This window comes from Peromyscus californicus, unplaced genomic scaffold (genome assembly GCF_007827085.1).
Source record: "Peromyscus californicus insignis strain IS unplaced genomic scaffold, ASM782708v3 Scaffold_7__1_contigs__length_154581171, whole genome shotgun sequence".
In the NCBI taxonomy this organism is placed as follows: domain Eukaryota; kingdom Metazoa; phylum Chordata; class Mammalia; order Rodentia; family Cricetidae; genus Peromyscus; species Peromyscus californicus.
Window position 1 is genome coordinate 138,184,599 of NW_026294595.1, and position 24,158 is coordinate 138,208,756.

General features: G+C 50.8%; 1 protein-coding gene across 2 annotated transcripts; it reads left to right on the forward strand.

Moving 5' to 3' along the window:
- The first annotated feature begins 658 nt into the window (after nt 1–658).
- On the forward strand, nt 659–23,873 carry Hnf4a (hepatocyte nuclear factor 4 alpha). 2 transcript variants are annotated; one of them, XM_052724914.1, is made up of 10 exons: nt 659–773; nt 4,510–4,684; nt 5,613–5,707; nt 11,595–11,701; nt 12,364–12,519; nt 16,048–16,135; nt 17,565–17,720; nt 19,625–19,861; nt 22,606–22,758; nt 23,731–23,873. In XM_052724914.1, exons 1-10 carry the CDS (start codon nt 659–661, stop codon nt 23,871–23,873), a joined length of 1,425 nt encoding a protein of 474 aa, XP_052580874.1. The 2 variants fall into 2 exon arrangements, with proteins under 2 accessions (XP_052580874.1, XP_052580875.1); XM_052724915.1 differs by having other exon boundaries at nt 22,606–22,728.
- The last annotated feature ends 285 nt before the right edge of the window (nt 23,874–24,158 follow it).

Consider the following 24,158-nt stretch of genomic DNA (forward strand, 5'->3'; position numbering starts at 1 on the left):
CTCCCAGGGCAGGTGAGAACCCAGAAGGGAACCAGAAGAGTCTTCTTCAGCAAGGATCCAGAAGACCCGAGTGTGGGCCTGGGGTTCAGATTTCCAGTTCAGGGGCCTTGGGACAGCTTTATCTCTGCCACAGCATTGAGGATGGAAGTCAATGATTTGGGAAAGTGGTTGGATTAGGGCTCCTTGGAGGTAGACTTGTCAGTGTCTAAGTATGTCAGCTGGGACCGCCAACTTGACATTGGCTTGGGGGCTGCTGAGGTAAGGGGTCCAACAGAGGCCAGCCCCGTCTGGTGCCTGCCTTGGAAGATAGGTAACTGAATATTAATGAGCTGGGGCCCAACAGTTTTAATTAGCACCCCAGGTGTCAGTCAGAAACCAACAAACAGCCAAATCCCCGCGGCTCCACCCAGCCTACCCAGCAACGGGGGTGATTAACCATTAACCCCCACCCCTCCCCACAGTGCCTCCACCCTCTGCAGAGGCTAGGCCAGGACGCCAGGCTGAGTCTCCCAGAGGACAGTTTGAAACAGAGGAGGGCAGAGAGGGGACCTGGGAGGAGGCAGGGAGAGGGCGGGGACGGGGGCTGGGGCTCAGCCCAGGGGCTTGGGTGGCATCCTGGGCAGGGCAGGACAGGGGGCTGAGCTGTGGGTAGGGGAGAATGCGACTCTCTAAAACCCTCGTCGACATGGATATGGCTGACTACAGTGCCGCTCTGGACCCAGCCTACACCACCCTGGAGTTTGAAAATGTGCAGGTGTTGACCATGGGCAATGGTAGGTGGGGGCAGTTGTGCCCAGGTATGGAGTGGATCTTTGGCACTGGACTTTGGGATGGGAGGAGAAATACTGGAAATTGTAGGTTGGTCCTATAGGCTCCTACAGGTGTTGCCAGGTGAAGCAAGTGGGCCCACGTACTGCGGCCAGAGGCATTCTGGGTGAGGGAGGCCTGCGGAGGTGGATTTCCAACAGAAACGTTCCCCAGATCCTCCCTACTTAGGCCCCGGGATCTCACGCCGCCTTCCTTACCATGTTACAGCAGCAGGCCATGATGGTGAGCTTCCTCTGTGTAGCTGCAGAAATCCCACTCAACATGGCCCCTTCTTCAAGCCCCTGGGCCTATGTGCAAGCTACAAAAGGCCTGTCCTGTTCCTAGAGATGGTGACAGGGGTCATGGCTACATTTCAGGGAAACAAGTTCGGGGTTGGGGGGAAGTGGAATTTTCAGGCTTCCCAGCTAGAAAGGCCACACCGAGGTGTGGTTTACATGCATGACCCTAGGTGTCCATGTAAGTGCAGGGGTGGCATGGCAAATCCAAGCATACAGCTGCCTGTTTGTCCGCCCTCTGAGGTTTGTGTCCAGGCTTCATCTGTATGGGTTTGTTGAACGGTCTGTGCTTGTCTCTCCCCAGGATTTTGTTTTTCATGCTTGCGTATATGAGTGTATGTATAGTGTCTGTGAATGTGGGTCATGGGCCTGACATGTCGTGAATGTGGCCTTGTGGACGTACTGGTGGCCCTGCACGGCATTTTGCATATGCGCATGGGCATATAAACCCTGTGCAGCGCTCTCTGATGCACACAGTCGTGTAGTTCCGTCGCACGGGTTCTCATTTATTACATTTTACTTTGAGACAGGGTCTTTACCTAGCTATAGCTGTTCTGAAACTCACTACATAGACCAGGCTGGCCTCAGAATCACAGAGATCCTATCACCTCTGCCTCCCAAATATTGGGATTAAAGGGGTGTACCACCACACCCGATTTTTTTTTTTTTCAAATGCAGAGTATATGTTCCTGAGCTGGCCTGAAACTTAGAACATACTCCCAGGCTGGCCTGGAACTTGGGATCCTGTGCTCCAGCCTCGCAAAATACCAGGGTTATGTTACGAAGGTCTTAATTATTACTATATACCAAACATTGGTATTCACATCAGTAGCATGTGTGTTTATCTCTGAGCCAATTCTGTTGTCGGCGTGTGTCACTTTGGTTCAAACATCTACTCCAGTATCACTGAGAACATGTCTGTAAGGGGGGGATGGTTTTTCTTTGCCAGGGGGTGAGAAGGTAGCCTTCGTGGAGGATGGGAAGCTCCTGGAAAGGAGGGGACCGGGTTCCAGACTAGCCCTGGAGAGATGGCACCCGGCTGAGGCTGTTCCGCCACCACCTTCCATTGGTGACTCTGACCCTGCAGCAGATGTCAGGCTACCAGGCTCAGGTCTGGAGAACTGTGCTCTCAATCCAGCTAGAGAGCGGAGACAGCGTGTGGGCTCTGTCCATGGTCAGTCCCCCCACTGCCTGGCCCTAATATCTCGTGCCGTGCATGGTGTGACCTTGGGCACGTTACCTTTCCTTTGTCTCTTGTGCGATGTAAAAATAGGTTCCTTTACCCCAACTCTGTTGGCCAAAGCTTTCAGAAGGGTGGACAGTTCAGGGGAGGTGCTCAGGGAAAAAACACACTGGAGGTGGTGAATAAGTTGCTTCTGCCCTGAGACGGTATCATGTGACACACAGGGACAGTACGTGCTGTCACACTCCTGGCCACCACACAGCCCCTTCAGTACCTAGGAGTCCTGTGCTCCTACACCTGTAGTCAAGCCCTTAAGTGTCCTGAGGACATATCAGTCACTCCCATCTCTGGAAAAACCCTTCCTCCCCAGCCTCAGTTTCCTTAGCTGTAAAATGGAGATGAGTAGTACACAGTATAAGGGTTACAAGGGCTTTTCTTGGCCCCGACCATGGGTGGTCTGTAGTACTCTCCATATGATGGAAGGGTCTGTATGCCCTGCTGGAGCTCACAGAGGTATGGGAGTTGGGGTTATAGGAGGTTGTCTTCCAAAGTGATTGGGGTCCATCCTGAGCCGATGACTAGAAGATTCTAAGGATATCTACTCTCACCTTCCATCCCCAATTCAGAAACAGCAGAAGGGTCCTCACAGATGCCCAGGCATGGGCAGCGTGGCTGAGCACGGCACACCACCCCATAAACCCAGTCCCTGTGTCTGGAAGCACTGTAATGACACTGGGCAAGTCCCTCTTCTCTCCAAGCCTCAGTCTTCTTAACCTGGAAATGGAAGTAGCCTACTGACCTCAGGGGAGATGATCCGGCTAACTATGCCCAAACCAGGCTGCCCAGCAAGAGGACACCTTGCCAGCCTCTGCCCGAGTTGCGGGCTCAGCTCTCCCCGGGGGTCGAGGGAGGAGAGGCTGAGGGAGAAAGGGCACCAATGGAGCTTAACAATTATCCCTGCCTTGGGAATAATTCACCAGCTGGAGGGGGCTCCACTCGGGACATTCAGGAGTCCTAGGAGGAGTTCAGCCAGGAGGCAGCAGAGATGAGAAACAGCTGCAAGATGCCTGCTGGGATGGGACAGTTCTCTTCTGGAGAGAAGCGCTTAGTCCACAGACACAGATCCAGAACCTAGTGTATGCCAAGCACTTCCAGCAGACTCACTGAGCCTATGAACAGCTCGGGGAGACGACTATGCTCCATTTGACAAGTGGGGGACAAGGACAAGAAATAACCCAGTGCCACAAGCTCAGTGGGGATTTGATCCTATGCTGTGAAGCTTCAGGGTCAATGCTTTAACATATCACAACCTTCTCCCGTTTGCAATAGGACATTCCCTTAGGAATCCAAGGTCATAGTCAGCGTCTCGTGTGTGGTGTGTGTGTGTGTGTGTGTGTGTGTGTGTGTGTGTGTGTGTGTGTGTGTTGTGAACATGCATGCACTTTTGTTTTGGGGAAATTATTATAGAGTTTATCATCTCCTAAGGGTGATTTTTTTTTTTTGAGACAATGTCTGAGGTAGCCCAGACTGACCTCGTACTTACTATGTAGCTGAGGCTAGACTCAAATTCTCCATCCTCCTGTTTTTACCTCCCCAGTGAAAAGATTATCCTAAAGAATTTATCTATGGTGGAAGATTTGCTTTTAGAAAAAGAGAGACCTTCTGCTGACTTTTTTTTTCTTTAATCTAAAACCAACCAAACCAGTTAAACTGATCCCTTTTATAGTTAGGGAAGTTGAGGCCAGGTGAAATTAGAGCTAGGAAAAGGAGCTGGTCCAGACCAGAAGTAAGCTAGGGTGGTATTGGCACAAATGCTCACAAGCTGAAGCCGCCTTTGCCAGAGGTCTTGAGTGCCCTGCTCACACTCTTACTGGGAGAAGGCTTCTCATCTGTGGTAAGAGGGTTCAGCATCTGCCCAGACCCTTGTCAGCACCTGGCCCATAGGCAAAGGAAAGAATGTTCTTGGTGTATAACTTTCCCCTGCTTGGGGGAGTCTGTGGAGTCTAGGGCTAAGCTCAGGTACCCCTGTTCTGGTTATCCTGATGAGGAAGAGACAGGGGTGGTCGCTGTCCCTTCCATAGCTCCCAACTGGGAGATTGGTGACTCTGAGAGCCGAAGGATGGTGGACATAGCCCCCAGCTGTGGAGAACCCGTTGTGTCTCAGGCTCCCCCCCCTTCACTCTCTGCCCCTCCTGGGTTCTCACTCACTCTCTTTTGGTGCAGACACATCCCCATCTGAAGGCGCCAACCTCAACTCATCCAACAGCTTGGGCGTCAGTGCCCTGTGTGCCATCTGTGGAGACCGGGCCACGGGCAAACACTACGGGGCCTCAAGCTGTGATGGCTGCAAGGGATTCTTCAGGAGGAGTGTGAGGAAGAACCACATGTACTCCTGCAGGTGAGGAGCCAGCTTGGGCCTCGCCTTACTCAGCTGGGAAATGGATATGTTGGGGTTCATGTCCTCCAGGGGTCCCTCTTGAGGCATCTGGCCTTCCAGGCCTTCAAAGATGATCTGTTAGCATCTGTGGACACAGGTGGTAGCAGCTACTTTAGCAATTGCCTACCAACCTTAGAAAGGATAGGACCAGCTCTCCAACATACTACTTTTACTAGGTTCCAACAGGGCATTGGCCCTAAGCCTTTCCACCTATCCCAGTGGCCCCGCTCCCAAGATTCTGACAATCCCTCTTTCAAAAGCATCTCATTTTGGATAACAACAGTAAAATATTAGCAGTGGTTGACTGAGTCCTTGTCCCATGCCAAACCTACAATACCTCATTGTCACCTGTCAATGCCCTTCTGAAGTGTCACAATTATTACCCTCGTTTTGTAGACAAGGAAGCTATGTCTTGGAGAGCTAGGAATTTACCTGAAGCCAGCCAACTTGAACTGAGCAGTGGAGTCAGTATTGAAACTCATCCACCCCCATAACCCTGCCTTTACTTTTTGTGAGCCAACTGCTGACTCTAAGCCAGCAGCCTGCTGTGGGCTGTGGGCTCTCACAGGATATGGTGGAAATAGTTATGCTATGGTATTCAAGAGACTAAGGTTTCCAACTCAGCTCCACTGACAGTCAGCTGAGTGATCAAAGTCACATGTCACCTTTCTGGGCTTCAGTTTCCTATGTTGAGCGGGACAGATTGGACTTTCAGACAGTCCCTAGATCCCTCTGGCTTCCGATGGATTAACATTAGAACTCGCAGTGGGCAGAGATGGAGCAAGGAAGCTGGGAGCTGGGTCAGGGTCAGAAGCAGCCAGGGTCCTCATTCTGCCCGAAGAGGGGGAGGCTGTGTCTTCTCCATCCCACCATCCCATGTCCTCTCCAGGTTTAGCCGGCAGTGTGTAGTGGACAAAGATAAGAGGAACCAGTGCCGCTACTGCAGACTCAAGAAGTGCTTCCGGGCTGGCATGAAGAAGGAAGGTGAGCCTCAGCCCTCCCTACACCCCTGCCCCACCTGCACCCCGGCTCCAACCAACCCGGCATTTACAACTCTAGCCACACTTTATGGCTCTGTGACAGGCCCTGGGATGACTGGCTGATGGCTGAGAGGAGGGAGGGCCTGCGGATCTGACCACAGGGAGTGGCTGGGCTTGGTCTTGAGAAAGATCCAGAGATAAAGCTCCCACTCACTCACTTCAGCTCCCAGCAACTGCCACTGGGCTTTCCTGTACCTCCATGAGGCAGCCAAGATGGGTACTTTTTCTAATGGATACTGCAAGCTAGGAAAGGCGTCGGACACCACACAGCAAACACCCAAGCGCCTGCCACCAAGACTTCACCAATGTCACCAGAGGGCCCTATTCTGGGCGTCCTGTCCAAAGACAAGCACCCCAATCCCCTTAGTCCTCATTCCTGGGTGTCAGACAATCTCTAGAATTTTCCCCTTCCAAACCGTGGGATGCGGCCTCAATCCCAGCCCTGATGGCGGAGATGGAATTGCCGAACAGTCTCTGCCCCAGCCAACTCCTGCCATCAGACATGGAGCTGGCTCTTCCTCCAGTGGTTCTCCCTCTTTCATTCCTGGGACAGCTCCGTGAGGCTGGAATGAATACTGTCCCCTTTCATGGCAGAAGACACTGAGGACCACAGTGGTTAGTCACCTTGCAGAAGCCTCCATGGCAGTTACTGGAAGAGTAGAGGTCCCACCCCCAACTTCATGCTGTTTGAGCACCTCAGTGATACCTACACTGGTCTACCTACACTGGGCCACCTACACTGGGCCCTCCAGGCCTCTTTACGGATTGTTTTCAGTGGCCAGAGCTGTAGCATGGTAGCAGAGCCATTGTCTAGCAAACATGAAGGGCCCTGGGCCAGCTCCATCCTACAAGAGAGAGAGAGAGAGAGAGAGACAGAGACAGAGACAGAGACAGAGAGACACAGACAGAGAGACAGAGACAGACAGAGAGGGGAAAGGGAGGGAGAGAGAGAGGAAGAAAGAGAGACAGACAGACAGAGAGACACACAGACAGAGGTGGGGAGAGAGAGAGGATAAAATAGGGAGGAGAGGAAAAAGGAAAAAAAAGAATTACTTTCCTTTTAAACTCACAAAAAACCCAACTCTAAACTTTTTTTCTAAATAACTTGAATTCATTTTCAAATCTCTTCTCGTCTCTCAACTCACTTTTCCCAGCTAATATTTACTTCCAGCCTACACTGTGCTCTCCTGGCCAGACCCTCAGTCTAGTCCTGTGGGAAAACACACACACACACACACACACACACACACACACACACACACACACACACACTGGGCTCCAGCCCATCCTGGGCTGAGCCAGACGGAAGGCGAGCTAAGCGTGACAACCTCCCTTCCCAGTCTCTGCTCTCCCCTTCTGAGATTATTCTTACTGCCTGTCCCTCAGAAGGGTCCTTGCAGATCCTCAGTGCAAGCTCAGGAGTTTTGTTGGAAAATTAGAGCTCAGGGGTCCTGCTACACACACCATATTCTGGCAGATCTCTGCTTGTCTGATGTGGGGGCTGGGACTTTTTCAAAGGCCTATGCCAGCCTCTTCCCATGGGAGTGCGGCGCCCTGCTCACCTCTTTGAGGACTGTTTTGTGGAAGGGGGCTGTGGTGCATGTGTGAATGTTGGACACAAGATGAATGCCTACAACCTAAGGGCTTCAGTTTAATGGCTGGTGATACTGTTTTCCAGTACCCTGTGATATTAAGCGTAATGGCTGCCCATAGGGCATTGTGTTTGGGAATGAACCTCTCCTGTAGAATGATCATCAGCACGTGGGAGAAAAGCGGGCAGTCCAGTGAGGCAGATGGCTGACTAGTAAGTCTGCATGTGGTCATGTGTCATATGTCTTTTGTTGAACAGTTTCTGGGGGCAAACTGATGAACACTCCTGGCCCCTCTGGGCTCTACTTGTCCCAGGGATCCACAGACCCAAGTGACCCTAGATCCCAGCTCCTGAGAGAAGAGGAGCCCCACCCCATCCAGCCTTAGCTCAGCCTTGAATTGAACTGCTTGCTTCTTGGGCTGGGAAATAAACCTTCTACCGGGAGGACAGGAAAGCCACTGAGTCACTGACAGAGAGTGCTGGGGCCAGTAAACACTCCTCTGTGTGTGTGTGTGTGTGTGTGTGTGTGTGTGTGTGTGTGTGTGTGTACATACACACTCACCTGTACTTTTGAGAGATTGTGAAGCACAAGTAGATCAGGAGAGCAAAGCATTCTGGGCCACCATGGGCAAGCGCTAAGAAGGCTATTGCTTGCTCTGCCTAAGTCTTAACAGTCCCCAGTACATGTCCTCAGCTTGATGGAAAGATCCCAAAGCCACTGACCAGGTGACTAGAGACATGTTTTTGCTTATTTTCCTGTCAACCTCTCCTGCACATAACTTAGGGACCAACACCCTAAAGTTCTCGAGGACCAGAAAGTGAGCTGGAAATAGGCTTCCAGAGCAGTTAGGGCAAGTAAAGGAAGATCTACCCAATTCCCAGGTAGGGAAATCGAGGCAAGAGGGGTGATAGGGTGGGTTGAGGTGGGGTGAGGTTTAGGATCCAAGGCTGTGAGAACGAAGCCTTCAAGTTCTCTGGATTGAAATCTGGAGAGATCATTTAGGGTGGCACATTCTGTTCCTGGTGACTGAAACCTGCTGGTACACCACAGAAGAGCATCAGATCCTTCCTGGGCAGAGGACATGCCACAGAGCCCACAAGGGGCTTGCTGGAGGGCAAAGACTGGGGATGGGAGAGCCCCCCCTGGGGGGGGGTATTGGTGAACAAGAAAACAGCTGGTGGAAAATTCTGTCTTGTGACTAACGTCAGGGAGAGGGACATTTGCCCAGCCTTGGCTCTTGGGCCCAAGAGAAAAGGGCCCAGCACCTGGCAGCAGGAAGCCATGCCAGAGACAGACCAAGAAGTAAAGGAGGAGCATGGCCCACCCTGTGGGACCTTCTTCACAAGCCCAGCTCAGCCCCCAGGGCCCACCCAGGGTTCTCTAGGAAGACAGGCTCATATCCTCTCCACCTCTGTCCTGTAGTTAATATTCAATGGAAGTTACATTAGGTCCCCGACCCCGCTAATACTGCGCAAACATTAGGAAAACATCATTCCGTGACTGAGCTGGCTCGGGTGCTGATAAGGCCAGGCTAACCTTGAGGAGTTCTCTCCACAGCTGCTGACAGCAGCCTTTCATTCCGCCCGCCTCCCCGCAGCGCCCAGTGGGGGCAGGCGACAGGGCAGGCTGGGTTGCCAGGGAGGGGTGTGGCAGGCTGTGTACAACCAGTGCGGTGGGGAACTTGTACACCTCAGGGGCTCTGTCCTACACTTCCCGACTTCTCTATTTCTGGGTTTTTGCAACAAGGTCTCACTGTTTTCTTTCCTTTTCTTTTTTAAATTTATTATTATTGTTGTTGTTGTTGTTGTTGTTGTTGGTGGTGGTGGTGGTGGTGGTGTGTGTGTGTGTGTGTGTGTGTGTGTGTGTGTGTGCATGCACTCATGTGTACATGCACTAGAAGGCAGAAGAGGGTGTTCTATCTCCAGGAGCTGGAGTTACAGGTGGTTGTGAGCTACATGGATGTGGGTGCTGGGAGCCGAAATCGAATCCTCTGTAAGAGTGGTGCATGCTCTCATCAACTAAGCCATCTTTCCAGGCCCCAACATCTGTAATCCATGCTGGTATGTCCTCCTGCCTCAGCCTCCCAAATGCTGGGATTACAGGCATGAACTTCTGCACCCGGCTCTAGATCTCAACATTCTGAAATCAAGAGGAAGTTGCAGAGTAGAGTGTGAATGTTCAGTGAAGTCATATGCTGTCTTATCCAGTGACATCTTCACTCCACAAATATTTATTGCATACCTACTATGTGTCAGGGTGTGCTTTAGGGGCCAGGGTGAACAAGAGGGAAGAAGATCTGCCTTCTTGGAGCTTTGGAGCTAGATAATAAAGAATTCAGCAAATAATGCTACAATAGATACCTTGGAGGAAATTTAAACAGGAAAAGAGGGCAGAGCCTGGGGCACAACACTGTGTCAAAGGAGGTTGAAAAAGCATCTGAGGTGATTTTTTTTTTTTTTTTTGAGACAGGGTTTCTCTGTGTAGCCCTGGTTGTCCTGGAACTCACTCTGTAGACCAGGCTGGCCTTGCACTCACAGAGATCCACCCGCCTCTGCTGGGATTAAAGGTGTGTGCCATCACTGCTGGTGACATTTTTTTTAAAGACGTGCTTTATTTTTAATTGTGTGTATATGCACACATACTGGAGTGCAGGTTCCTGCAGAGCATTTGTGAGCCACCCAGTATGGATTCTGGGATCCGAACTCAGGTCCTGGAGTAGTACATGCTCTTAACCAGCGAGTCATTCTCCAACCATTGATGGTGATGGAAAAGGGGATTCAAGGCACCAGGAATGGCTGGGCAAAGGCCCTGAGCACATGTGTGGCCTGGGTGGATGTCTAGATGTAGGGAGAGGCAGGTATTGGGGACAGACTGAGAGAGAGGGAAATAGTAACAGGGAGTTGAGGGGGTGCATCCAAAGGAGCTATGATGAGAGAGTGTGACATCCATTCTGAGCAGACTGTGACATGGGACCTGGATATGTTTAGAGGGATCCCTGAGAGCAGCTCAACCCCAAAAGGTAAAGCCAGGAGCCTCGGGTCTCAGGAACTCTAGGAGGGCCTGGTCCAGCCCCTGGGAGAGTGGTGGGGCCTTCAGGAGCAGAACAAGATCTTGCTTGTGATGACAATTCCAGCAGGTCTTTGTGAACCAGTGTGTGGGAGGGTGTCTGTGTGCAGGGAAGACACTGCCTGCCAGTTCCTGAGACAAGGCAGGGAGCAGGCTGAGGGGAAGGAGCTTTGGATAGACGGGCAAACAGAGGCCCCGGGGGAGGTATCCCCACCATCACAGAGTGAGAGATCTATGCAGCCTCGCTCCCACTCCTTCCCATAGGAAGCCCTTACACTCCAGGGGACAGGTGGACAGTGAGAGGACGTCTGATACCTTAGGCCTCCACTGGCTCAGCTAGGGCTGGAGGGTGGGCTGGAGGTCTAGGAGACAAGGCCTTTGGTTCTTGGATTCTGGAGAGTTCCTGGTGTGGGAAGGAAAGAGACTACTTACCCCTCGTTCTCCCATGTTAGCCTAGAGAGCAGGATTCCTCCCAGCAGACAGTCCCCTAGGGCAGCTGGGCCTCCAAGTCCCAACCCAGGACTTCTGCCTAGCACTCAGGAATCTCAGGGTCACTCCTGCGTCACCAGGAGAAAAGAGTTGCTCATTTGGAAGGGGAGGGACCAACCGGCTTGCAAGCAGGATCGTGGATCTGGGGCAGTGGCAGATTCTCACTGTACTACTCAGACTGTGATCCACCCTCCACGGACTTGTCACCGACCTGCCTCTGCGGGTGGCCTGTGAGGTCTTCCGTCTTCTCATTGTATATAGGGCAGAGGGAAGTTTTGGTGTCTAGCAAGCTTTGCAAACTGAGTTAAAAAAATCCCACATGTGACAGGCAAAATGACTCAGTGGGACATCAGTCACCAAGCCTGACAACAACCTGATTTGACCATTCCTGGGACCCACATGGTAGAAGAACCAACTCCTACAACTCCTACAATTTGTCCTTGGACCTCCACACATGCACCATGGCACATGTATGCTCACGTGTGTGTGCACAAATACACACACACACACACACACACACACACACACACACACACACACACACGGTAAATGTCCACCTGTAGCACTCTGGTGACCCCAGTCCAGGTTGAACCCTCTCCTCCCATATCTCCCAATTCCTTAATGGTTGTGGGACATCCCCCCGGCCCTCAGTGCTCCTCCTCACCTCTCTCTGCTTCCTCGTAGCCGTCCAAAATGAACGGGACCGGATCAGCACGCGGAGGTCAAGCTACGAGGACAGCAGCCTGCCGTCCATTAATGCGCTCCTGCAGGCAGAGGTCCTGTCTCAGCAGGTACCAAGGACCCTCTCACCTACCTGGGCTCCCTTCAGGGGGAACTCACTTCTACCTCTGCATCCTCCTACCAGACCCTAGACCCCCACATGGAAAGGGTCACAGATACCGCAGGAAGAAAACTGAACCCAGTGCCACACACTGGTTTTGTGACAGATAGAGCTGGAACCTAGGTCTGGCATCCTGGGGGCACTGTCTAGTTCGTCTCAATGGCCCGTTCCCAGGCCACACAAACTGCTCTCCTTGAGGGCTCAAGAGTAGTCCTACCAAAAAGAAGTAACCGTTGCAATATGGTGGCAAATGGGCTCAGCCAACCCCTGGCCAGGTGACCTCAGGCAAGACACAGTGCTGCTCTGGGCCATGGTGACTTCATGTACGAGATGAGAGTGATGCCTTGTTCCTCTTTTACACCCAAGGGATTCCTGAGACTCGGAGGAGCTAGAAGAGATGGGGGCAGGGCAGGCAGCGGGTGGCAGTCCAAACAGAGTGCTCCCTGTTTATGAGTCCTCCCTGTCCCTTGGCTCAGAGCTTCTTACTGACCTGTCAGTACAATGCAGTCCAGCTGCCACCAGACAGAGGACTTCCTAGGGAATGGGCTCCGTGCAAGGGACAGGAAGTGCAGGGAAAACGTGCCACTCCCAGCATTTCCTTATCTCCCATAGATCACCTCTCCCATCTCTGGGATCAACGGCGACATTCGGGCCAAGAAGATCGCCAACATTACAGACGTGTGTGAGTCCATGAAGGAACAGCTGCTGGTTCTGGTGGAGTGGGCCAAGTACATCCCGGCCTTCTGTGAGCTCCTTCTAGATGACCAGGTAAGGACAAGTATGCTGGGACCAGAGGCGGACACGGGGCCATCAGGGTCCAGCTGACCTACCAAAGACATAGCCTCGGGCTGATTTGATTTTATTCAATGAGATACATATCACTCATGTGTTCCCAGAACTGTTTAAGTCATTCTACAAATATTAGCTCAGTCTCCCTAAGGACTATGAAATAGGAATGTTTCTCATCTTCCAGGTGAGGAAACCAGGGCACAGAGAGGTTAAGTAAATTACTCAAGGTCACACAGCCAGTAATCAACATAAGTGGGATTAGAACCAGCCAGAGATGCTCCAAAGTCCAGACTCTTAACCACTGCATCATTCAGCATTCCTGGAGGTGTTGACAGGGATCTGAAACCGGGAATCAGGAGATTTGGCTTAAGCTCTGGTTTTAAGACCAGTTCCCTGGGTGATTTGGGACTAATTACTTCACTCCAAGGCCCAGCGTTCTTATCTACCAAGTGGAAGTTATCTCTCCAGAGTGTTGTCAGAACTGGGGCCGTTCTTATTTGAAAAGTCCAGGATGGTGCAACAGCAGTTCAGCCGGACCTCTGCCATCTGCCCCACGGTTGAGTCTCTTGCTTTTCCCCCAAGATGGTTTGTCAGCATTTTATATCCAAGGCACCTTCTCTGGACTCCCGAAATGGGTCCAGGAAGGGGAAGTGCAGGGGTGGAGGGCTGTGTGTGTCTTTGGATGGATAAGTTTCTGAAATGCTTCATCCTATGGCTCCCAACACACACACACACACACACACACACACACACACACACACACACACACACACACCCCTTGGCCTCCGCAGACATTTTCCCTGCCTGGGTAATGGGGAGGGAATCAACCATCTTCCTGACATTGAAAGCCCCAGCTCTTTGCCCACAAGTTTGATACTGCAGCATCTCGTGTCTTGTTGTTATTTGTTTGGGGGATTATTTTTTGGTTTCAGACAGGGTCTCACTATGTAGCCCAGACTGGCCTTGAACTCACTCTGTAGATCAGGCTGGCCTTGAACTCACAGAGATCCGCCTGCCTCTGCCTCCCAAGTGCTGGGATTAAAGGTGTGCGCCACCACGCCTGGCTGCATACAAGCTCAGTGCCTCAGAGAAGTCACCCAGTCTCACCGTTGTTCCTCTCTGCAGAAGCCAGGTCCTCCCGAGCCTCTTCAAACACCTATAAGAAAGTCACGGGGCACTCTAGGTCGACACTGGCATGGTTGCCCCTCAGCCTCCTCCTGGGTCTGGACCTGACAGTCAGGGATCTTGTCCAAGCCGTCCTCGGCTTCTCCCACCCCTCCTCGTGTGTTAGCCCCTGTCCCTCTGCTGGAGAGCCTGAATTAATGTTTAACCCCGCCTGTTCCTTCCCAGGAACTTAGCAGGACAACAAGATACCCCCAAGCTGAGCAATTGTTAACCTCTGTTTCCCACCCAAACCTCTCTGGCTGGAGCTCAGAGCATTCTCTGAGGGCAGTGATGGGTGGCCAGTAACACGGGCCAATCATTAATGCCCCCTTGCCTGCCCACACCCCACAGCTGTCATGTCTGAGGGTTGGAACTGGGAACCTATTCGTAATACATAAGGAGACCATATTGTCTAGCATGGCTAACGCCACCTCTGAGATTCGAGGACATGGCCTTCCTAGGGACCCACACTTCCATTGTTCAAGGGCCCATCTTCTTGTTATACCTGGATAGCCAATTCCTGGGTCTAGAAGGCCAGGTCTGACTGGATAAGGGGACTAAGGCATAGAAAGAGAAAGCCATTGGCTTAAAGCCCAGAGCACATCAACCACCACACTGGGATTTGATTCAGTCCTCTGTTCTGCAGTCTGAGAGCCAAGAGCTAATGGTTGAGAGCACCACGGTGCCTCCCAGGTAGAGTACACTCAGTGATGAACATGATGAGCTCTGTCCCTTCCCATTGCTCACAAAAAATAGTGTCTCACCTCCAAGCTTTCCCATCCTTCCCACTTTTGGTTTATCTCGTGGGTTCCAGCCATGGTGGAGTGGACAGGGGTCACCACACACAGGTGGGCTCAGCAGGAACCAGAGTTGGGAGGAAGTCAGCGGTGCTGGCTCAGTCATTCACTCCCCTCTCCATTCTTTCCTTCACTTGTTTCAATAAAGATCTGTGTGTTCGCTGTGTTCCAAGGATCCTCTGGCTGCTCAGCAAGTTGCCTCTTTAAAGAGGCTTGCCCTGCGCTCCCATCGACGCAGCCTCTCTTGTCTCAATACCCTGTGTTCCCTTCCCTTCTCCCTCCATCTCTCTTTCTCCCTCTCCCTCTTTTCCTCCCCTTCTCTTGCCCATTGCAGCATCCTCCCCCTGTTTCCTTGCCTACTTTATCAATCCTTTCCCCTCACTCTCTCAGCCTGACAGTTCTATGAGCTCAGAGACTGTTGTGTCCCCACACTGTCTGAGTGGCTAGGAGGGCTGGAGAGACACAGTTCAACAGGAAAAGGCGCTTGCTGTCAAGGCTGATTCCCAGGACCCACAGCGTGGAAGGAGAAAATCGCTGTTCTGTGACCTACACACACACAACAACAACAACAACATGTTTTAAAAGAATCACACATTGCAGGCATCTAATATTTGACAACTAAAAATGAATGAGCCATCAAAGGGATGAGCACAGAGCAGCAGCACCTGACCCTCCCAGCATGACTGTCTACCTGCAGCCTCACACCAAGTACACAGATCTCCAGGGCTACCAGCCCGCTGCCATTCTTTGATCTTCACACAAGCGCTAAGAGCAATGGCTCTAAAGCACAGGCAATGTCCAGTGAAGCAGCCAGACTTGACCTCAAACTTCAGTCTTCACAGACTGCTATGAAAAGACAGGGCCTGGTGATGCCCTGTACTTAGCGAGACAACACTCTAAGAACAGACATCCATGCAGGAGCTCATGCAGATTCTCTGAAAGTCCCAGAATCTTACAGTGTCAGCAGTATAGGCACTGTGGAGATCTTTAGCACCAGTGACTTCCAAACTCAGTGGAGCTTTGGAACCAACAGGGAAGCTCCTTGCCTGCACATCCCAGGTCCAGCTCATACATACAGAATCAGGGTCACTGGTAGCTGAACCCAAGACTATGACTTTCCCTGAAGGGCCCTAACAGCTCCCTGTAACTGGCGTGTTTGTAGAAACTTGGAACCCACAATTTTAAAACATCTGGGACAACCCAACACGCCTGAAAATCTGGTCTGAGGCATGCACATAGGGTATGGCCTGTGTCCTGATGAGGCCAGGGCACAGCTCCTTGCCCAAAGATGGAGACACGAGTTCAAGAGCAGAGTGAACAGGAGGTGCCCTGGTTTGGAGAGCGCATTCCACCTTCCTGGTCTCTGTAGAATCCTTTCTACATTCCTTGTCTCATCGGTCATGGGAGGAGGGCAGAGGTTGTGTTTTTCAGAGCTCAGACCAGTAAAGGCAGAGGGACACAGAGCTGACTTGCAAAGGCTGCTGACCTGACTATGAGCAGCCTTCCTGGGGTGCAGATGCTAGGCTTCACCCCTTCTCTCTTCCAGGTAGCCTTGCTCAGAGCCCATGCCGGTGAGCACCTGCTGCTCGGAGCCACCAAGAGATCCATGGTGTTCAAGGACGTGCTGCTCCTAGGTGAGGAGGCTGCTGGTCCCAGACAGAGCTTGAGGGGCGGAACCTAGCTTGGTACACCCACAAAGGAAGAGTATCTCCATTGTAACACATAGGGACCAGGTGGGCAGATCAGAAACATCCCAAACTGGATATACTGTTGCAAACCAGTAATCCCAGCTACTTAGGAAGCTGAGGCAGGAAGTTTACAAGGTCAAGACATGCCTGGGTGAACTATATGGAGGGTTCAGTGAGCCTGAGAAATATAACATGACCCTATCTTCAACTAAAATAAAAAATAATTTTTTTTAAAAAAAATCTAGCAACTATCAGTTGAGGGTGCACTAGCAAAACCTTGGGCTGGCAAGATGGCTCGGGTGGGAATAGCACCTGCTGCCAAGACTTACAACCTGAGTTCGGGCTTAGGGACCCACATGGTGGAAAGAGAAAACCAATTCCTGAGATTGTGCACTGACCTCCACGTGCACACTGAGACACACAGACTTCTCCCCAAAAATAAATAAATAAATAAATAAATAAATAAATAAATAAATAAATAAATAAATAAATAAATAAAATGCAATTTTAGAAAACTTTTAAGGGAGCCTGGAGGTGTAACTCTGTGGTAGACACATGTGGCTACCCCCAGCACCAGAGTAAAATTTTAAAAAATGTAGCCCAGCCCTGTTCTTAAACTTGACCAAAGCACAAGGTTCCAGAACCCAGCTCCCGGGTGGTTCCCGGCTTCAGATGTAGGGAACACAGGTACAGGAGAGGGCTTCTCCTGGCCTTCATGCTAGGGAGCAATCCGTTGTCCCTGAAATTTCCAGTACATTTCAAAGTTATTTCTGGGGTTGAAAAAAAAAGGTGGCTGGGAATGGTACAGTGCCCCCCTCCCCCCCAGCCCGTGTCACCTGGGCCTTCAGGACATACTTATTATTGGGAATTCGTGTGTAATGTGCCCCATATGTCAAGGACTATGGTAACTGCCAGACAAATGTTTATAACCTTTTTCAATACAACATCCCCAAGATAGTTGTTAGATATTCCCATTTTTATAGATGAGGGAACTGAGGCACAAATAAGTCAAATATGTTACCTAACCATACCCAGCCATTCAGATGGGGTGACCCAATTCCGGAATCTGTCCCTTGACCTTGATGCTTTAGTGCCTCCCAATGGGCCTTGGCTTTTCCTTCATCTTCAGTCCTGCAGGTTAAAGGAGTCTGGGGGAACATGAAAGGCCTCTGAAAAAGCTAATACCTAGCTCACCCAGAACTTCAGGTATTCGCCTTCCTCCATTGGCCTCAAATTTCTGATTTGTAAAATGGGCACGGTGACCCCAGTAGCTCCTTCCAGGAGCACCAGGCACACTCTTAACTGTCAATCACAACCAGGGGTGATAGAGGTCAACCAAGGTGACAGCCCCACCTTCTCCCCTCCGCTCATCCAGGCAATGACTACATCGTCCCTCGGCACTGCCCAGAGCTAGCAGAGATGAGCCGTGTGTCCGTTCGCATCCTCGATGAGCTGGTCCTGCCCTTCCAGGAGTTGCAGATTGATGACAATGAGTATGCCTGCCTCAAAGCCATCATCTTCTTCGACCCAGGTACCGTTCATACCTCCCAACCTGTCCTTCACATCCCCAGACCTGCTGTCACATTCCTGATAGGCTCACAACCTCTTGTGTTGTCATGTCAACCAGAAGAAGTCATTTTCATCAACCCGGTTGAGTAGGTGAGGCAGACTAGGGTTCCCAGGAAGGAAGGACTTTGCAGGGCACAGACTGCAAAGGCCTGGGTTTTGCTTTTCCCATGTCATCTTCCTTCTTATCCTGTCAGCTTCGGGCAACATCGTCTCCCCTTCTCTTGTTAGGATGAGGATGCTGCGTCCTCTCCCTTCAGGCTCTCTCTGTCCTCTCCCTGCTGACTGAGCTGACTCTTGTCCTGAGTTTGCACAGTATGTCTGTTGTCAAATCTTTGTGCAAAGCCTGCTTTTGTTTCTCATTATCTGAGACTCCTCTCTTACCTGCCAGAGTGTAGACCTGCTGGGCGATGGGTGCTGGGCGCTGTCCTTGGTGCTGGGCGCTGTCCTTGGTGCTGGTCCCTGATTTCACAGAGATGACCTCTACCAATAAAAGCAGCCAAGAGGAAAATGACTACCTTTTATTGAGGGCTCCCGGGTGCACAGTTTTAAACATTTCATCCAGATTATATACAACACAATACCTGTGAGATAGGAACCATCTTCACCCCACTTCAAACAAGGAGAAGATGGAAGTGTGGAGAGACTGATTGATTCAAGCAAGGCCTCACAACTAGAAACTTGCAGAGCAGATTTATTTTTTATTTTTTATTTTTGGAGACAGGGTTTCTCTGTGTAGCTTTGGAGCCTTTCCTGGAACTCACTCTGTAGTCCAGGCTGGCCTCAAACTCACAGAGATCCGCCTGCCTCTACCTCCCGAGTGCTGGGATTGCAGGGCAGATTTGAACTTCAGACGGTTAAGTTAATTTATATATGTCTTTCCAATTCACAGTCTTGCTTTCTGCATGCAACTCCCCATTTCCCAGAGGGCAAGAGTCTAGTTCTAGTCCTGTGGTGCAAAGCTCGGGGCTGGGGAGGATAGTCATTGCTCCGTGACAGATGTAATATTACTGGCCCCAAGGAAGAGTCAGCAGCTTAGTTGAGGGCAGGGGACCTAATCCAGGCTGGTATAGAACAGGCATTCCATGAAAGACGATTGGCTGAATTAAAAAAAAAAAGTGCAAAGTGTGGGTGGGGTCTCTTCCTGTAGGAGGAGTTGAAGCCTCAGCTGAGTCCCCAGGTGACAGATGGCAGCAGGCAAGGGAGGGGAGAATATCTTGATGTGGCAAGTGCAGGGTCTAGATGGTGGAACCTTATCTGTGGTCCAGGAACCCCAAGTTCACATCAAGGTTCTGCCGGCAACTGGTTGCATGAGCTGGCCAAGTCTTCCTTATTTCCCCTTGCCTGAGACAAGGAGAGACTGGGCCTGTTGATATCAGAACATTCACCTGGTGTGTGTAAGACACTGGGTCTGATCCCTAGCACAGCATAAGAAAATTTAAAAGAAAAGTGAGGTTATAATGTGCTGCACCAGGCTTCGTATCTTTTTCTGCCTTGTCTAGGAAGCCACTATTTGTTCTAGAGTAAGCTATCTATCCAGGACCCTAATTCTTGTCCCAGCACTGGTTAAGATTCTCTGTGTTCATGGGGCTGGAGAGATGGCTCATCAATTAAGAGCACTGACTGCTCTTCCAGAGGACCCGCGTTCAATTCCCAGCTCCCACATGGCAGCTCTCAAAAAACTCCAGTTCCAGGGGATCTGACACCCTCACATAGATATAGATGTAAGCAATGCACACAAAATAAAAATAAATCATTAATAATAATTAATTTTAAAAAGACTCCTTGCATTCCAAGGTCAATAAGCAGTCCAATTAGGGCCTACAAATTAGGGGATTTGGTCCTTCCTGACCACTTCTCCCATTGCAGACGCCAAGGGCCTGAGTGACCCGGGCAAGATCAAGCGGCTGCGGTCGCAGGTCCAGGTGAGCCTGGAGGACTACATTAACGACCGCCAGTACGACTCTCGGGGCCGCTTTGGCGAACTGCTGCTGCTGCTGCCGACCCTGCAGAGCATCACCTGGCAGATGATCGAACAGATCCAGTTCATCAAGCTCTTTGGCATGGCCAAGATCGACAACCTGCTTCAGGAGATGCTGCTTGGAGGTCTGTAGCACCCGGGTGGTGGGGGGGAGGGGGGACAGGTCGTCTCTGTAAATCTGTAGTGCTGTCTCTTGGGAGACAGGCATCTTGTGAACCTGAGCTAGCCTCTAGACTCCACTGCTTCCTCCATGGGAGCCTTGGACAATCTGCCTTGTCTGTTGGACCTCGGTTTCTCATCAAGAAAGAAAAATGGAGATAAGGACAGAGGTCCACTTGTTCGGACACTGAGGGTCTAGCTGAGTCAGTTAGTCACTGTTGTAAGGAGGCGAGAATGTCATGGAAATAGACAATAACCAAATGAATAACCAAAAATAAAAATAAGAATAGACAGGTCATGGGAGGGCTTTTTAGATGAGTCAACCAAGAGATGCTTCCCTGAAGTGGTGTCTAAGACTGATGGGTGAAAATTACTGGATTTTAAAATCTTGGAAAACATTCCAAGCAGAAATCATTTGTTCCAGGCTCTGAGGTAAGATTTACGTGTGAGATGAGATAGTTGGAAGAGATGAAGGTGGAAATCAGCTGGAAACCAAGTCATAAACAGGGCTTGATGAGCCAGGATCAAACATTTGGGTTTTAGGTTAGGCAGTGGTGGTCCTCACCTTTAATCCAGCACTTGGAAGGCAGAGGCAGGCAGATCTCTGAGTTCTGAGTTCCAGGACAGCCTGGTCTACAGAGTTCCAGGACAGCCAGGGTTACATAGAGAAACCCTGACTTGAAAAAAAAAATGAGTTTTATATAGGAGCAAATCTGTGTAATTCCAGGAACAGGGAGGCTTGTGAGGCAGCCTGGGAAATACAGGGAGACTTTGGAAGGAAAGAATGAGGGAAAGGAAGGAAGGAGAGGAGGGAACGAGGAAAGAAGGAAGAAAGGAAGGGGAAGGAAGAAGGTGGGGAAGGAAGAAGAAAGAAAGGGAAGGAGGGAAGACAGGAAGGAAAAGGCGGGGTTGTATTTTATTCTCTCTGCAACTTTTGTAAAGAGACTGAAAATTAAACTAAAATTTTAAACGAACTAATCTGACTTCCAGTCAGTAGTGAATTACAGGGGGTCAGGGGGCAGTGGAAGCACCCAGGAATGTTACTCTCTCCTACCATCTGAGCCGATGGTGGCTTAGACTGTGGGAGTGGAGCAGGCAGAAGAGGAGTGACTCTCTGGATGCAGCAGATGCTGAAGCAGGGGAGTGACAGAAAAGAAAAAGTAAAGGGTTAAGTCTGCATGTTTGCTCTGAGTGACCAAAACAGTGGTGGAAGAATTTACTAACAAGGAAGATGGGGAAAGACTTGAGCCTGGGTTAGGGCGGTGAGCAGATGACCCAGAAGATCCACTCTGGACTTGGCACGGGAGGTGGGCTGGATATCCAAACTGGGCTATCAAGACCATTCAGTACATAAGTTGATGGTTCAGCAATAGTGGAAAGACAGCCTCGGGCTTTCCAGCATTAGGAGTCAGGAAATGATGTGTCATAAAAGGCTTTAGAAAAGATCAGCCGGGGGATGGGAGAAAAATGGGAAAACGTAGAATCCAAGAAAAGGTATGTTTTCAGGAGGACAGGGTTACAATGGCATTAAACGAGGTAAGGGAGGAGGAAAGGAGGGGAGGGTTGGGGAAGGGATGGAAGTTAGAAGTTGATGAAGGACTAGGAGAGAGGGAGGGGAGTGGAAGCAAGCAGGGTCTCAGTCCTCTTGTTGAGAGCAGCATCAGAGGATTTGGATCGTGGAAACCAGGTTGGGAGGGTACCGCAGAGTAAGCAATGGGCAAATGGGAAAGCGATGAAGCGGAGATGCAGCGGACAAAGCTTTGATAATGTTCCCTGTGAAGGATAGCTGGGCCAGAGCTGAGGTTGGCTGAGGGATAGTGACTTTAACCACAGACCATGACCACCCCTTAGAGAAAAGTGGGCCATCAGTTCTAGCCCCTCCACAGGGTTGAAGGACTTTTTCTGGAGTGCGTGTTTTCTGGAGTGCGTGACAACCTCAGCACAAGAAGTAGAACTGGAGGCTTGGGAAGCAATGCAGTGGCATGGAGACCCCGAGATGGAGCCAGGGCTCTCTGCTGCGGCACTGTTAGTGTTTGGAGAGGCGCAGTTCTCTGAGTGCAGATGTTCCGCATGTTGTTTAGCTGCATGTCTGGCCTCTGTCTGTGAGATATGAGTAGAATTTCCCCAGAAATCACAATAAAAACTATCTCCAGAAATTGTCAAGGGGACAACCACCCTCCCCCCCAAGAATGACTGTCAGGCAGGAACTCACCTCATTCTCACAGTGACCCTGTGAACTGGCAGTTGTAGTGGCTCAGGTGTCACCCCACTGCCGCCAGGATCAGGAGTTGTGGTCTGTTTGCCAGACACATTTGGGTGAGATAATTTCTCTGGATAATGTCATCTCGTCTGTAGAATGAATAAAGATGGTGCCCATTCTCTAGGACTAGCAGGAGGATGAAATTATGTAAAGAGTTGAAAGTGCTATAAGCCAGTATCCAGCACAGGACAGGTGCTCAGCAATTAGTGCTCATTTTACTATGCGACCAAAGAGACTACTCATTGCATTTAAACTCAGAAGTGCCCGGTTTCTTTCGAGTCATGAAGCCCACAGACACACCTGGTGATTTCTACATTACTAACCTAGGAATACGCACCCAAAAGACACTCCATTGGTCTTGATGCCACACTGGGGGAAAATGGCGCCGCAAGGCTGTGGTCCTTTTCCAAGACTTCCAGTCCTGACTGATGTCCTCCTTTCTATCTACAGGGTCTGCCAGTGATGCACCCCACGCCCACCACCCCCTGCACCCTCACCTGATGCAGGAACACATGGGCACCAATGTCATAGTTGCCAACACGATGCCCTCTCACCTCAGCAATGGACAGATGTGTGAGTGGCCCCGACCCAGGGGGCAGGCAGGTGGGCAGACTGGGGTCTACCCTGCAGGGGGTAAGGAGGGGTCTAAGAAAGGAGGCAGGAGAAGATTGTGTCTAGAGGGTGGAACCAGGAACATAGTTCTATGTGTTTCAGAGTAGGGAATTGGAGAGGGAGAGGTTGTTGTTATTTAAAGCTGTATATTCAGTGAGGTTGTATATTCAGCAAGGTGACTGACAATGTCTCCTGACTGAGGCAATCCACTAGGTGAAGGGGCCATTGAGGACACTTGTTGGCTGAGAATTCCATTAGATGAAATCGTCCATTAGGTGCAAGTTCATTGAAATAGGGCTGGCCAGATGGATGACGCCATCTTTTGGGCAGTTGAAAGAGGCTGGCAATTAAGTAGGACTGCCCACTGGGCTAGGCCATCATCTGAGGGGATGTCTCCAGTGGCTGAGTTGGTCATTGGGCCAAGTTCTTCAAAGAACAGGATCATCAATAGATGAGGTAGCCACTGGGATGAAAGGGATTTCATTGAGCTTGGCTGTGAGAAAGTTGTCTCCTAAATGAAAGCAGCCGAGCTGGTGAAAGTCATTCACCCAACCTGTGATGGGAATGAAGCCTTTTCATTTGTACCATTCTTCTCCTAAATACTGAAGAAATGCCAGTTTGGGCCCGTTAGCCCAGGGCCTCAATCACTGCTCTTTCTTCCAAGTCAGAATATTTTTATCACACACCGTATTGCCTTTGGGAACTGTCACACCTGGGCCCTGGTCTGGGAAAAGCAGCCTGAGTCTCCATATCGAATGGTGGACAGATGGATGGGAAGACCTCACAGAATGTAGATTCTAGGGTCTGGGACTCCTAGAAGTTTGAGCCACAGCAGCCTTAGAGATTAGATCCATCATCTAATTTATATCATTGTCTCAGCAGCTGGAAGAGCTTCCCCGGGGCTCTCCAGTTATTCCCACAAAGGCTGGAATCTTGAGCAACTTCTTTCCTTTCTCCTTTTAGCCACCCCTGAGACTCCACAGCCATCTCCGCCAAGTGGCTCCGGGTCTGAACCCTACAAGCTCCTGCCAGGAGCCATTGCCACCATTGTCAAGCCCCCCTCTGCCATTCCCCAGCCAACTATCACCAAGCAAGAAGTCATCTAGCAAGTCACTGGGGGGCAGGGGTTCTGCTGGCTCACACCCTCAGAGAGCGCCTGGGTGTAACTTAGTCACAGCAAGGAAGACGTGACAGGAGGGCCAGTCGCGGAGCATCCACGGAAAGGGTGCAGGGCCCGAAACCATGGCCTGAGTGTCACATGCATTGCGGCCCCTGACCCCACACCCCAGAGGGCAGGAGACCCCAGCTGGAAAGTTTTCCAGTGCCCGGACTACTTTTCCCAAGCTGAAGCCACTGCTTCATCTCCATCCGTACCTTTCCTCAACTTCTTC

Coding starts and splice junctions, on each gene's coding strand:
- Hnf4a (XM_052724914.1), top strand. CDS start 659: ATGCGACTCTCTAAAACCCTCGTCGACATGGATATGGCTGACTACAGT. Junction 4,685..5,612: donor AACCACATGTACTCCTGCAG/GTGAGGAGCCAG, acceptor TGTCCTCTCCAG/GTTTAGCCGGCAGTGTGTAG. Junction 12,520..16,047: donor AGCTCCTTCTAGATGACCAG/GTAAGGACAAGT, acceptor TCTCTCTTCCAG/GTAGCCTTGCTCAGAGCCCA.